Source organism: Talpa occidentalis, unplaced genomic scaffold (genome assembly GCF_014898055.3).
Source record: "Talpa occidentalis isolate TD23 unplaced genomic scaffold, MPIMG_talOcc4v2.1 talOcc4.17, whole genome shotgun sequence".
NCBI classification, from domain to species: Eukaryota; Metazoa; Chordata; class Mammalia; order Eulipotyphla; family Talpidae; genus Talpa; species Talpa occidentalis.
In genome coordinates this window covers 39,571,929-39,587,437 of record NW_023601754.1, presented here as the reverse complement: position 1 = coordinate 39,587,437, position 15,509 = coordinate 39,571,929, and the positions used below count along the sequence as shown (strand labels likewise).

At 39.4% G+C, this 15,509-nt stretch overlaps 2 protein-coding genes across 2 annotated transcripts in view; one reads left to right on the top strand and one right to left on the bottom strand.

Moving 5' to 3' along the window:
• Positions 1-2,110: 2,110 nt before the first annotated feature.
• Positions 2,111-11,398, top strand: ZNF569 (zinc finger protein 569). The gene is made up of 4 exons (XM_037517887.2): positions 2,111-2,802; positions 4,529-4,655; positions 5,247-5,342; positions 7,372-11,398. The coding sequence occupies exons 1-4, from the start codon at positions 2,722-2,724 to the stop codon at positions 9,189-9,191; spliced, it is 2,124 nt and encodes a 707-aa protein (XP_037373784.1). The 5' UTR covers positions 2,111-2,721; the 3' UTR covers positions 9,192-11,398.
• The window catches only part of ZNF527 (zinc finger protein 527), a 31,904-nt gene continuing 18,545 nt past the window's right edge, over positions 2,151-15,509 (bottom strand). Inside the window, exon 5 of the mRNA XM_054697152.1 lies at positions 2,151-2,772. Coding sequence (XP_054553127.1) covers positions 2,756-2,772 — 17 coding nt within the window. The 3' untranslated portion in view covers positions 2,151-2,755. The remainder of the gene's footprint in view (positions 2,773-15,509) is intronic.

The following is a 15,509-nucleotide window of genomic DNA, read 5'->3' as shown; positions in this document are numbered from 1 at the left end:
GTGATCCGGAAATCCCAACTCTCAGTAGTTACCCAAGTACATTGAAGATTTATGTTCTCATATAAATATTTTGTTTGTGAATATTTATAGCAGCTTTATTTTTAAAGGAGAATCCAACTGTTTCAGCAGGTGATCGCATAAACAGACTGTTGGACATTCTACTACTCAGCAATCAAAAGGCATTGACTACTGATTCATATGCAACAGAGATGATTCTTAACTACATTTTGCTGAATGAACAAAGCCAGATCAGATCCTAAATATTGTATTATTCCATTTAAGTGACATCCTGAAAAAGATAAAAATAGGGACAGAATGCAGATCAGTTGCTGCCAGGGTTTGGTGTTGGGGGGTAGGAGGCAGCATCAACTACACAAGACAATCACTCTGAAAATTTTGGGTTGATTTAACTGTTTTATAGGGGTACTCTAATGGTAGATTCATGAAAGTGTCAAAATACATAAAATCACACAGAAGAGTGAATTTTACCATTTGCAAATTTAAAAAAATTCAACCAAAATGGAGATAGGACTTGAAATGGAATGCAGAATGTGGCAAATGAAATGAACTCTGCTACAAATGTATGGGGTATCCTCACAGAAGGTGGGGGAGGCAAAAGGAACTGGCCTAACTGATTTTGTTAGTGTCCCCTTCCTTCTTCAGAGAGAACTCTTTTTTTTTTTTAAGTCTTTTTTTTTTTTTTTAATAGAGGCATGTTTTATTTATTTATTTGTTTGTTTGTTTATACATGCACTGGGTACAGTCAGAAGCGCGGGAGGGTGAGAGAATTCACCAGAGCGGGGAGCAGAACAGGCAGAAGGACCGAAGTACACTGCTGAGGGGAGCAGCAGGCGGCAGGAGAGGTCTGCGCGCCATGTGGGACCCTCCTCCAGTGGCCGGGGAGCAGCTGGGGATCGAACCGGCGCCGCAGAGGCCGCGGGCAGCTTCGCAACCCAGCGCTCAACCGCTGCGCCACCTGGGAGGCCCAGAGAGAACTCTTGATTGTGTCTTTAAAGTATCAAAAACAGGTCTTAGGAATCATCTGGTAACTTATTTCTGTACATGCACAACTATTACTTAATAATAATTGTTATCCATCAATTTGCTGAACTGCTCTTTTTTTCAGAGAGACCATTCAAAAGTTTTCACATGTCCTTATTTTTAACCGTTTTGGGTTGCTGAATCAAAGCACCTGAATTTGATGCAGGTTCAGTGTTGTTTACTTTTCATAACTCATCTTTCTAGGCTTTAGATACAGAAGAGGCAATACTTGGCCTCCTCTGAGCCCTATATTTTTTTCACCAATGCTGGTGCTGGGGAACTGTTTAGACACCATCTTATTCTGCTGTCCTAGTCAAGGCTAATTATAATGATTCCAACAAAATAGGGTTCCCAGAGTCACAGTGCTTATAAGTGGCAGAGGGAGGACAGAAGTAAGTCTCTTTGCTTCCAGGTTGCTGGCCTAAAGTTTTGGCCTAAAGTTTTCTCTTTGCTTTCTCATCTGGCCTAAAGTTTCTTTTAGAAGATCCTTTAGGAAAAAACTTCAAATGAAGGCCTCCCTGGTGGCTCAGGGGTTAAAGCCACAGCACTATCAAGCTAACTCCAGCCACTGTGGCATGAGTTCGATCCCCAGCCAGGTAAACTGACCCACATTGTGCAGCAGACCTCTCCTATCTCGCCCGCTGCTCCCCTCAGCAGTGTATTTCATTTTATCTGCCTGTTCTGTTCCCCACTCTGTCTCCAGTGAATCCTCTCACACCCCCATCCCGCACCTCTGGCCTATACCCCAGTTCTTGTATGCATAAATAAATTTTTAAAATAAATTAAAAGATATAGTGCCACTAGATTTATAATAAGAACAGCTATTATTATACTATTTACTTCCTATCACTAATTCGCTTTTCTAGAAAAACTACTTTCAACAGCTCCCTTTTTTTTTATTTAATTTTTTTTATTTTTGTGCAGAAGAACTAGGGTGTATGCCAGAGGTGCAGTGGGTGAGAGGATTCACCAGAGCCAGAATGAGGAGCAGAACAGCAGATCTACTGAAATACATTGCTGAGGGGAGCAGTGAGCAAGATTGCAGATATCTGCTGTGCCATCGGTACAGCCAGTTCGATCCCCAGCTAGGGGATCAAGCCATGGTAGTAGTCGTGCTGAGACATAGCCCCTATGCCACCAAGGAGGCCACTTTACACAGCTCTTAACTATGACTTCATTTATTCTATTTTTCTAAGTCACATGTTTATCCTGACATTTAGTCAACATTTCAGATTCAGGTATTTTTATATGGAAAATAAAAATTTTATTCTTTTACCACCACCACCCACCACTCTTTCTGATACACATACTCACACATACAAACCTCTCTTTATTCCTTCTTCAAAATATAATTATTTCACCACTTTGGTTAAATTCCTATTTATTTGGTATTTAAATATTTCTTTCTAAATGTCTCAATGAAGCTCAGTATCTTCCTGTTCCATGTGGACAGTTTATTCTGTGATACAGAGCTGTTGATAAACCCATGGAGCATTCATTCCTATCCACCCTTGCCTATGCTCCACACGATCAAACCAGTATCCTTAGGCCTCTCATCACCTCTGTGGTATGAATATTCTTGGCTTTTCTGATAGATCTAAATAGCACTGTGCTGTACTTTTATGTTTTAATCTGCCTTGTGGATACAGTGTCCTGAAACCACAAAGGAAGCCTGATCTGATGAGTTTTTATTCTCTTCTCCAGCTGCACCTTCTCAGGCCCCGGGCATTCCTAAAAGAAGAGGAAATGACTGAGTTCCAGGTAAATTCAAATAGTCTATTTGTTCCCTGCCTTATTCTAGTGTGCAGTTTAAGTAACCCATTCAGTGAGTTGGAAAATCCCCACGTACATAAAATACATGTGCAGAGAAAATAAGAATTGGAAGATTAAGACCAAGAGTTAAAATATGGTTATGCAGAAATGCATTCATTCAGAAATATTAAAGTTGAACTTCAATTTTGAATTTCATTACTATAGGTAAAGCAAACCAGTACAGAAATTCATTATATAATTTGCAGTGTACATAAAGATAAGTGTGAACATTTTCTAGCAGGAATAGCTTTGCATTGGCACCTAGGTCAAGAATACATTATAACTTCTTATAACTGATAAACACAGCTTTTTGATGGTCTCTTTTGATCAAGGATAAAATGAATATATGCCAGAATAGTCCAGCATTGGAAAGAACACAAATGAAGACAGAAGAGGGGGTAAATTACATATAGTATTTCATGGAGTGGAAAACTACACCAGAATAAAAAAATAACAGATTACTGCTACTCAGAGCAAGATGGATGAATCTCATAAGTATGTGGAGAGAAACCAGAAACAAGAACATGATGGCCTCATTTATATGAAGTTTGAAAACTGGCAAAACTAATCTCTTGTAATAGAAATCAGAATAATGGTTACCTCTGAGGGGGGAACACTGAGAAGGGACATGAAAGAGTCTTCTGGAATGCTTTATATGCTAAAATGCTAAAATGTTTTATATTTGACCTGAGTGGTTGGGACATAAATATATAAATGTATAAATCTAGTTGTACTTAAAATTAATAATTTTACCACATTCTATTCACGTCATACCTCATTTTAGAAAAGAAAACTAGAGTACCTGAAGAACTAGATGGGGTGTGTGTGTCTTTCAAATGACCCTATAACATTATCTTTTACAATGTACCTCTTTTTATAGATTGGACCACAATCTAAGTAATCACATCTAGAAAATTCTGATAATTTTGGTCCACTAGAATATGAACAGAGAAGATGTTTTATTTGGTTTGCTATTTTATATCCAGTCCCTAGATCAATCCCTAGTATTCATGGTTTTTAATGAATACATGTGGTCTTAATTATTTCAACCCATAGTCCCTTATTCTTTTACAATAAGTGATACTCTTTTGCAATAAGAGACATCTGTGTCATCTTCAAGGATATTTTCTTTTCCTCAGAACATCATCCCTTTTTTTTCACATTTTCTTTGGAATCTTTCTCAGACTTGTCCTACAGTTTTGGATATTGAACTTGTCCTACAGTTACTGATATTAGATATCTCACCTTACTGCCTTTTCATCCTTAATTCGGAGCTTTGCTCTACTAAGATATACCTTTCTTTGACCATGAGTGGGGAACAGAACAGGTGGATTGACTGAAATATACTGTTAAGGGGAACAGCAGGCAAGACAGGAGGTCTGCTGTGCCACCAGGGAGGCCCACATTCCCCCTATATTATATATTCAGTATAAAGTGGTGCCCAAGATGTTTTAAACCCATAGCAATTTATTTAAGATAAGTCCTTGCTAAATCAATAAATGGACATAAGCTTGACAGGATGTTGCTCATGTTTTTCTTTTAGAAAATAACAAAATCAGGTAAAAAAATTTAATAACCTCTTACCTTTGCACACTGTGAGAACAAGGTTCAATATGCTTTGTCCACATTGTCTAAGATGGCTGACTTCAGATTGAGTAGGAGTGTGTTGTTACAGGAAACAGTGACATTCAAAGATGTGGCTATTGACTTCACCCAGGAAGAGTGGCAGCAATTGGATCCTGCTCAAAGGAACCTGTATCGGAATGTGATGCTAGAAAACTATAACAACTTAATCACAGTGGGTAAGGGTGTTTTCCTGTATAACTCAAATTCTGGGAATAAAGTACCTCCTCCCCCTCCCCACTGTTTCTGAAAATGTGTGGAACCTTTAAGTGTTTGAGTGAGTTTGGGTGTTCAATGCCTGTGTTCACATATACATGCATGCTGTAGCTTTGAATGCAGGTCATTCTTGGCCGTTGTGGTTAGTATCCCCAGAAAGTACACTTTTCTCATCCTCCAGAAAACCTGCTTTTTACCGGGCTATCCTCAATTTTTTGAATGATTCTTGGCTCCTCGTACTTTTTTTCTTAAAAGATTTATTTATTTATGCATACAAGAGCTGGGCCAGAGGTGCAGGGGGTGAGAGGATTTACCAGAGACAGAGTGGGGAACAGAACAGGCGGATCTACTGAGATACACTGCTGAGGGGAGCAGCGGGAGAGTCAAGAGAGGTCTGCTGCGCCATGTGGGTATCTCCTTGGCCGGGGGTCGAACTCATCTGCAGAGGCTGTGGAGAGTTTCACAGTGCTGTGCTTATTTAACCCCTTGCACCACCAGGGAGGCCCTTGGTTCCTAGTACTTTTGCACAAATCAATGCCACTTCCCTTTAACAGGCTGTCCATTCACCAAGCCTGATGTGATATTCAAGTTGGAGCAAGAAGAAGAACCATGGGTGTTGGAGGAAGGTGTGTTAAGAAGACACTATCCAGGTTAGTGGGAGAGAACCAGACAGGTGAGGAGGAAAGAGGACCCTTTAAAGGTTAATCTGGAGATAGCTGATCCCTCTGAAATGTTCTTCAAAGGTATTTCCCTAAAAACCATAGACTTTTGTCATGACAATTGATATGTATGCTTTATAAACCTCAGATGTCATTTTTAAGTAACATCTTTCCTCAGAACTTTCCACTGAACGTAAAGGACCAGTTGGCTTTCTTACCTGTGTGCTAGATACCGACATTTCCTAATTCATTTCCAGCTTTACTTTGCTAATCAATCCATTTATTAGCATTTCAGTTTTTCTGTATCTTTTTTACATAGGATTCTTACCTTTTCATTCAGATACTTACAGAATTGTTGTTCAAATAAACCTCTTGACATTTGTAGTCCTTTATTTTCTGCATCTCTTCTTTCTTCCATTGTAAATGGCTTAGCATCATATACTGTACACAGTCATACTTCCCACTGTATTTAGCTTTTGCTGTCATATTGCAGTAATGGTGACAACTCTTTTATTTCAATAAAAGTTTTTAAGTCAATGCTTTTCTTTTAGTTTCCAACTTTCCACTATTTTGCCATGTATGCTTGCATGCGTTTGTGTATGTACAGTCATATACACATACACATACATATTCTTCTATAAGACACACATATTTACATACACATTCATTTCTAATTTGATAGATCTCTCCAAGTCTTTTTTTGCCCTTCAAGAAGATAACCATTTATATTTGGAATTTTTCCCACTAAGCATAGTGTTAGTGTTCGAGTTCTACTGTACTTTCAGTTAGGTTTCTGTCTGTTCCTATTTTATAAGGATCTTTTACAGACGTTGAATTTCATCATTTGTTTAATATCTGTTTGACTTATTCACATATTTCCCTATAGTAATAGATTTTTTGAATATTGAAGCGTACTTACATTCTTGGAAAAAGTATCTATTCAGGTATGATTCATCTTATATTGAATATGCTTCTGGCTAATTTTTTTCCTTACCTCATTTTGCTATTTTATAGAGAATTTTTTTTTAAAGATTTATTTATTTATTTATTTATTTATTTATTTATATAAGCACTGGGATACAGTCAGAAGCGCGGGAGGGTGAGAGAATTCACCAGAGCCAGAGCGGGGAGCAGAACAGGCAGAAGGACTGAAGTACACTGCTGAGGGGAGCAGCGGGCGGCAGGAGAGGTCTGCGCGCCATGCGGGACCCTCCTCCGGTGGCCGGGGAGCAGCCGGGGATCGACTGGAGCTGCAGAGGCCGCGGGCAGCTTCGCAACCCAGTGGCTCAACTGCTGCACCACCGGGGAGGCCCTTTTATAGAGAATTTTTACATTGATAGTCATAAGTGGAATTGCTACATAGTTTGCTTTTTTTTTGGTTCTCACCTTTTTCAGGTTTTGGTATTAACATTATGCTTCTACACAAAAGTTGGGATTTCCTTTTTCCCTTTGTAACTTTTTCTGTGACATGGGGCCTGTCACTTAAATGTTAATTAAAATTCCCCATTTGAATGTCTCTGGACATTTTCTATTGTGTTTTTAGAGGTTTGCTTTTCATATTTTTCTGTTGGTTTTGTGGAAACTGGCCTAAAGAGATTTTCTGCATCATCTAAAGTGAGTTTTAGTAATTTAAATTTTCCAGGAAATTATTCACGTCAACTAGTTTTTGATAAGATATTTCACTAGAATCCTGGAAATTTTTTTAAACTTCTATTTCTGTTTTTTTCACTGTCATTTCTTTTTTGTTCGTACATTCTATAGTTGCCCTTTTATTTACTCAAGTCTTTTTTTCTAGATCCCATTTAAAAACAATTGAAGCTATTTGATTAATAAATCTACCTCTACTCATATTTGCTTCCCTAGAATTTTCTTCTCAAAGCTTAGAAAATAGGAGATGTATACACCTGCAATTTGCTTAATAATGTCAAGGACCAACCCCATAATAGTGTATTTTTGAAATTTTCTTATATTACAATATTGGAAAATTTTACAAATGATACTTATTTACAATCTGTTTTAGAAATATGGGTTACTGATGAGCATGAGAAAGTCCAGGACAAACTTTTGACACAACTTGAAGATAAATTCACAAAAACATGGACTGAAGAAAAAGTCAGTGAGTGTCATCAGAAATTTACAAATGTATTTCCTCCGAACTCAGACTTTTTCCCTTCCAGTCACAATATGTATGAATATGACTTATTTGGACAATGTTTAGGGCATAATTTTGATTATCATAATAATGAAAGAATCCTTATAAGAAAGGAAAATTGTGATTACAATGAAGCTATGAAATCATTTGGCAGTAGCTCATCCCATCATGTAGTAACCCCCTTTAGGTGTAATCATTGTGGAAAAGGATTCAGTCAAACCTTAGACCTCATAAGACACTTAAGAATTCATACTGGAGAGAAACCTTATGAATGTAAAAAATGTAGGAAAGCCTTCAGCCATAAGGAAAAACTTATTAAACATAACAAAATTCACAGTAGGGAGCAATCTTATGAATGTAATGAATGTGGAAAAACTTTCATTAAAATGTCAAATCTCATTAGACATCAAAGAATTCACACTGGAGAGAAACCCTATGCATGTAAGGAATGTGGGAAATCCTTCAGCCAGAAATCTAATCTCATTGATCATGAAAAAATTCATACTGGAGAAAAACCTTATGAATGTAATGAATGTGGAAAAGCCTTCAGCCAGAAACAAAGTCTCATTGCACATCAGAAAGTTCATACCGGGGAGAAACCTTATGCATGTAATGAATGCGGTAAAGCCTTCCCTCGAATTGCATCCCTTGCTCTTCATATGAGAAGTCATACAGGCGAAAAACCTTATAAATGTGATAAATGTGGAAAAGCCTTCTCTCAGTTTTCCATGCTTATTATACATGTGAGAATTCATACAGGTGAGAAACCCTATGAGTGTAATGAATGTGGAAAATCCTTCTCTCAAAGCTCAGCCCTTACTGTACATATGAGAAGTCATACTGGTGAGAAACCTTACGAATGTAAGGAATGTAGAAAAGCCTTCAGCCACAAGAAAAACTTCATTACACATCAGAAGATTCATACTAGAGAGAAACCTTATGAATGTAATGAATGTGGAAAAGCATTCATTCAGATGTCAAATCTTGTTCGACACCAGAGAATCCACACTGGAGAGAAACCCTATATATGTAAGGAATGTGGCAAAGCTTTTAGCCAGAAATCGAATCTCATTGCTCATGAAAAAATTCACTCTGGAGAGAAACCCTATGAATGTAATGAATGTGGTAAAGCCTTCAGCCAAAAGCAAAACTTTATTACCCATCAGAAAGTTCACACTGGAGAGAAACCTTATGATTGTAACGAATGTGGTAAAGCCTTCTCTCAGATTGCATCCCTTACTCTTCATCTGAGAAGTCACACAGGGGAAAAGCCTTATGAATGTGATAAATGTGGAAAAGCCTTCTCTCAGTGCTCACTGCTTAATTTACACATGAGAAGTCATACAGGTGAGAAGCCCTATGTATGTAATGAATGTGGAAAAGCTTTCTCTCAAAGAACTTCCCTTATTGTGCATATGAGAGGTCACACGGGTGAGAAACCCTATGAATGTAATAAATGTGGGAAAGCCTTCTCCCAAAGCTCATCACTAACTATACATATACGTGGTCACACAGGTGAGAAACCCTTTGACTGTAGCAAATGTGGAAAAGCCTTCTCTCAAATCTCATCTCTTACACTTCACATGAGAAAACATACAGGGGAGAAGCCTTATCACTGTAATGAGTGTGGCAAAGCTTTCAGCCAAAAATCACACCTTGTTAGACACCAGAGAATTCATACTCATTAGAATATAAATATGGCGAATATGGAAAAGCCTTCAGAAGGAATCTGTGCATCCTTGCACGATATATAATCAGTTCTAGAGCAGAAAACTGAATGTGGGAAAGTACTTTGAAGAAGCCACATTTGTAAAATATGGGAATTCTTATCAAGGTGAAAAATTTTATGATGAGAAGCTGATCAAAAAGGTTTAGCAAGACAGCTTATCTATCAATATTTAGTCAGCATTCTCATTAAAATTTGGTATCTGTTATCAGCATATCAGCATGATCCTTGAACTCCTAGCCAATAGAATAAGCAAGAAAGATTGCAAAAAGAGTAACTTTAACCTTTTATACAAAAAATATTTCATTAAAAATGTATTGATATATCTAAGGATAAGCACAACAATGAATTACAAGACAAGTATATAGAGAGAGATAAGAACATTTTGAAGAGCACAAAACACCTGAAAATTTGAGGGAAAAAATATTGTAGACTTGCCATTATAAAAATATGTAGGTTCTCTCCCAAGTATCTTAATTTAAAGTATTTCCAACTCAGAGTTTTTAGCAGTTATACTTTTAGAAATTTCACAAACCAATTCTAAATTTTATATGGAATGTAAAGGACTACAGGTAGCTGAGTCAAATGTGAAGGAGAAATTCTGAAGACAGGATCTTCTAAATGTAATTATATACTTTAAAGCTGGTATCACTTAAATGGTGTGTTCTTACCTAGAATAATTGAGTGGAAGCTGATACAAAAATTGAAGACTGATACAAAAATCCAAGGAGATGTGGGAATTTTTGTATGTGTATGACAGTGCTATTGAAATCACTGGAGAAATTATGGCCTATGCAATAAATGGAAGATTCATATGAACAACAAAGTTCTCTGTCATTTACAAAAAATAAAATCCAAATAGATTGAAGATCGGAATGTAAAAAGCAAATTCTAAAGCTATCATGAAAATAGAATATATAACATTTGAAAAACAGGATTTCTTTTAGAACACATAAACATGGTACAATCAATTCTACTTTGGTGTTTTGGCCTCAAAGGTGCCGGATATGTACGCAGAGAAAGATCTAGATCTCATTGTGTTCTCTGAATCCTGGTTTGTATTGACTCTAAATTGGACATCACAAATTTCCATCAGTGGAGGGTAAAACAACACAATACGATCATTTCTATTCAATTGAGTGTTTAGAGAGATACAAATTTGTTTCTCATATCATTACATGAGTAGAGCACATTATATAATGTTAAGAGAAAAAAGCAAAAATGCACAATGAAACTATACATTTTTATAAATGTAATAAAATAGTGCAAAAAACAGTACTGTTTCAATCATGGATCCATGTATGACATTGATTGCCTTTTAGGAAGTGGGAAGGGTTTGGAGAGGGACTTGTTATATTTACTTGTAATATTTCCTTAATAAAAGAATGAAAGCAAATAAGACAGTGGCAAAAAATTTTTTTATAGTTTATCTTTAGTTTCCGATTTCTCTTAAATAAGAACCAATGAGTGATCTTATTTAATCTCCCTTTTTTCCAGGTAGTCTCCATATTTAAAGCTTTTTGGGTGGGGATGGAATTTCAACTCCCCATTGGCCCTTTATCACATGGGGGAAGGTGAAAATTTGATTTGAGAAGCACTGCCTCAAACCACCTAGCTCTACCTTGCTGCTTCTGGTTGGGTGTGGAAGTTCATCCCGGCCAAACCTGCCCACCATGGGGCGAAACGGGGCTGATACCCCAAATAGTGCTCTTGCACCAAGACAGAGCTTTGGGGTGAGAGTAGGGAGGAAGGATGAAGGGCAATGAAGTCAGGGGAGGAAAGAAACAAGTTCTGTAAGAGGGAAGGAAGGGCTTTCTGTACTCTGCGCCCATCAACACAGCCCCACTTTGGACCAAGGGGACCGAAGAGCCAAAACAGTCTGAAGTTCACATTTCTATGGGTAGCTCTTTGCATATAACTGTACTCAGAGGCTGGAAAATAAACTTGAGGGTAATCAGTTTTTCTGCTGTCATCATCTCAGACCAAGCACAGTGGGTCAGAAAAACAATAATGAAAATGGGGCCTCCCTGAGGGTGGCGCGGGGGGTTGAGCACAGCACTGTGAAGCTGTCCTGTAGCCTCTGCCACAGCACGAGTTGGATCCCCCACTAGCCAGAGGGCAACCCACGTGGCACAGCACACCTCTCCTGTCTCACCTTCTGCTCCCCTCAGCAGTGTATTTAGGTACATCTGCCTGTTCTGCTTCCCGCTGTCTGGTGAATCCTCTCACCCCCTCCCAACTCTAGCCTGTACCCCACTTCTTAAAAAAATTTTTTTTAAATAAATAATGAAAATGGCTAGTCTCTTGAACAGGCAGAACACGTGTATCCCAGCTAGGAAGGGAACCCTTACGGAAGACACGACTACAGGGCAATCCAAACTTTATCCAAGAGAAGCTAATAACTGGCCAACAAACATATGAAAGAATCCTTAACATTACTAGTCCTTTGGAAAATGTAAATCAAAATCACATGAGGTACCATAGCCAGAGGATGGCTATAAAATAAAAAGGAAAGTGTTAATGAGGATGTGGAGAAAACTTGTATATTGCTGGTGGTAGTTTAAAATGTTTCCGTTTGGCAGTTCCTCAGACAGTTTGCATAGATTTACCATATAATGCAACACTGCATACACACTTCCTGTGTATGTGTGTGTTTGTGTGTGTGTATGCCCCCAAAGAACTGAAACCAAGGACATACATACACACATATTCAGAGACATGCTAGTCACAAGAGCCAAAGGTGTATGTACTCCAGACGTCCATCAACAGATGAAAAGATAGCAAATTGTGATATATGCATAAGGTGGAATATTATCCAATAACAAAAAGGAATAAAGGACAAATAATGTTTATAAGGCACGGATGAGCCTTCAAACATGCTAAAGATGCCAGATCAAAAAAGATCACATAGGGCCTCGACCTCTCCTGCCGCCCGCTGCTCCCCTCAGCCGTGTACTTCGGTCCTTCTACCTGCTCTGCTCCCCACTCTGGCTCTGGTGAATTCTCTCACCCTCCCGCGCTTCTGACTATACCCAGTGCTTGTATGTATGTATAGATAGATAGATAGATAGATACATAGATACATAGATAGATACATAGATAGATAGATAAATCTTTTTTTAAAAAAAAAAGTAAAATTAAAAAAAAAATCACATAGGGCCTCCCCGGTGGCGCAGCGGTTGAGCGCTGGGTTGCGAAGCTGCCCGCAGCCTCTGCAGCGCTGGTTCAATTCCCGGCTGCTCCCCGGCCACCAGAGGAGGGTCCCACATGGCGTGCAGACCTCTCCTGCCGCCCACTGCTCCCCTCAGCAGTGTCCTTCGGTCCTTCTGCCTGCTCTGCTCCCCGCTCTGGCTCTGGTGAATTCTCTCACCCTCCCACGCCTCTGACTGTACCCAGTGCTTGTATAAATAAATAAATAAATAAATCTAAAAAAAAAATCACATATTACATGATTGCATTTATCTGAAATATCCAAGAGATAAACCCATAGACAGAGAACACAAATTAGGGCCTCCCTGGTGACGCAAGGGGTTAAGCACAGCGCTATGAAATGATCCACAGCCTCTGCAACACAAGTTCGATCCCAGCCGGCCAGGAAGCAACCCACATGGCACAACAGATCTCTCCTGCCTTGCCCACTGCTCCCCTCAGCAGTGTATTTCAGTCAATCTGCCTGCCCACCACCCTTCCCCCGCACCTCTGGCCTGTACCCCAGTTCTTGTATGCATAAATAAATCTTTAAAAAAATAAAATACAGGGCCTCCCCGGTGGCGCAGCGGTTGAGCGCTGGGTTGCGAAGCTGCCTGCAGCCTCTGCAGCGCCAGTTCGATCCTCGGCTGCTCCCCGGCCACCAGAGGAGGGTCCCGCATGGCGCGCAGACCCCTCCTGCCGCCCGCTGCTCCCCTCAGCAGTGTACTTCGGTCCTTCTGCCTGCTCTGCTCCCCGCTCTGGCTCTGGTGAATTCTCTCACCCTCCTGCGCCTCTGACTGTACCCAGTGCTTGTATAAATAAATAAATAAAATCTTTAAAAAAAAAAATAAAATAAATTAAAATAAAATACAAATTAGAGGTTGCTAGGGACTGAGGGGAAGGGAGAAATAGAAAATACTTAACAGTTAAGGGATTTTACTTTGGAAGGATGGAGAAATGTTTTGGAACTGGAGGTGGTGGTTGTACAATTGTGAATGTGCTAAATCTAAATTATTCACCTAAGTGGCTAATTTCATCTTATGTGTGAAATTCACTTCAATACATTATTTTAAAAATGAAATGGTCTAGGGGCCTCCCCTGGTGGCGCAGCGGTTGAGCTCTGGGCTACGGAGCTGCCCATAGCCTCTGCAGGGACGGTTTGATCCCCGGTGGCGGGCAAGGGTCCCACATGGCGCTCAGACCTCTCCTGCCGCCCGCTGCTCCCCTCAGCAGTGTGTTTCGTCAGTCTGCCTGCTCTGTCCCCCGCTCTGGCTTTGGTGAATTCTCTCACCCTCCCGCGCTTCTGATTGTACCCAGTGCTTATATAAATAAATTAATCTTTAAAAAAAACAAAAGGAATGGTCTAAACATCTCAGTTAAACAGCAGAGATTTCCAGACTGAATTTTTAAAATACCCAATTATATGCTGCTTACAAGAATGTGATTTGAAATAGACACAGATAGATTAAACGATTTGCTTTACTAACACTAATTAAAAGAAAGCTAGAGTAGATCTATTAATATCAGACAAAGTAGGCTTGTGAGCAAAGAATATAATCATAGGGCCGCCCTAGTGGCCTAGGGGTTAAGTCTCAGCACTGCCAGAAAGGCCTGGGTTTGAACCCCAGCCAGGGAACTACCCACATGGCACAGCAGAACTCTCCTGTCTTCCCAGTGCTCCCCTCAGCAGTATATCTCAGTAGATCCGCTGTTCTGCTCCCCACTCTGTCTCTAGTGAATCCTCACCTGTCCCCCGCACCTCTGGCCTACACACCAATTCTTATATGCATAAATAAATCAAAATAAATATTTAAAATAAACATGAATGCTCAGAACCTTAAATTATTTGCAAATCAGGTAACATAAAAATTAATTTTGCATGACAAAAAAGGGCCAAAAACATTAAAAAAAAAACCCTGGTAAACATATTTGAAATTACATCAAAATGTGCTAATTTCCCTATTATGTACATAAAAGGTTACTTTCCAATTGAAAACTGAGTAAAAGACAGTTCACAGAAAAGCAGCTCATTCTTAGTAAAAAGGCAAAACTACACTGGGATTTTTCCCATCTCTCAGGGTGATGAAGATCCAATAGTGGGATGATTTACCCTATAGCTGAAAAATCTGCAATCCAAAAGCTTATAATACATATACTTCTTGAATATATGTATAATATGTGGCTACTAAGGAAGCCATATTCACTACCAAAGAATCAATATAAACATGTGACTATAATAGCATTTAAAACAAGTAACAAAAAAAAATATGAGGGTTTTTTTTTGTTGTTGTTAAAGAACATCGCAAGTAAATTATAAAACATGGAAATGAATAACAATGAAAATACTAAATGCCAAAATTATAGAACAAAATTTATATCAGATAGGGACATGTGAAGTACACTTATCAGGAAAACCAAAAAACTAAATTCTCAGTTCAAATGTAGCTTAAGAAGGGCAAAGCACAGTAAGCCAAAAATAAATTATAAACATAAAAGACAGAAATCAATAGGGAATTGAGAGAAATAAGACAGGATAACAAAACTGAGGGACTGGCTTTTATATGGTTTATGTAAAATGTCAAGGGCAGGGGGCTTCCCCGGTGGCGCAGTGGTTGAGCGCTGGGTTGGGAAGCTGCCCGCAGCCTCTGCGGCACAGGTTCAATCCCCGGCTGCTCCCCGGCCACCGGAGGAGGGTCCCACATGGCGCGCAGACCTCTCCTGCCGCCTGCCCGCTGCTCCCCTCAGCAGTGTACTTCGGTCCTTCTGCCTGTTCTGCTCCCCGCTCTGGCTCTGGTGAATTCTCTCACCCTCCCGCGCTTCTGACTGTACCTAGTGCATGTATAAACAAACCATCAAACAAATAAATAAAATTAAAAAAATGCCTCTATAAAAAAAAAAAAGAAAATGTCAAGGGCAGGGCCATCCTGGTGGCACAAGGGGTTAGACACAACCTATGAAGCTTTCCGCAGCCACTGCAGCACGAGTTCAATCCCCGGCCAGGGAGCTACCCACATGGCGCAGCTACCCACATGGCACAGCTACCCTCAGCAGAATATTTCAGTCATTCTGCCAGTTCTGTTCCCCACTATTT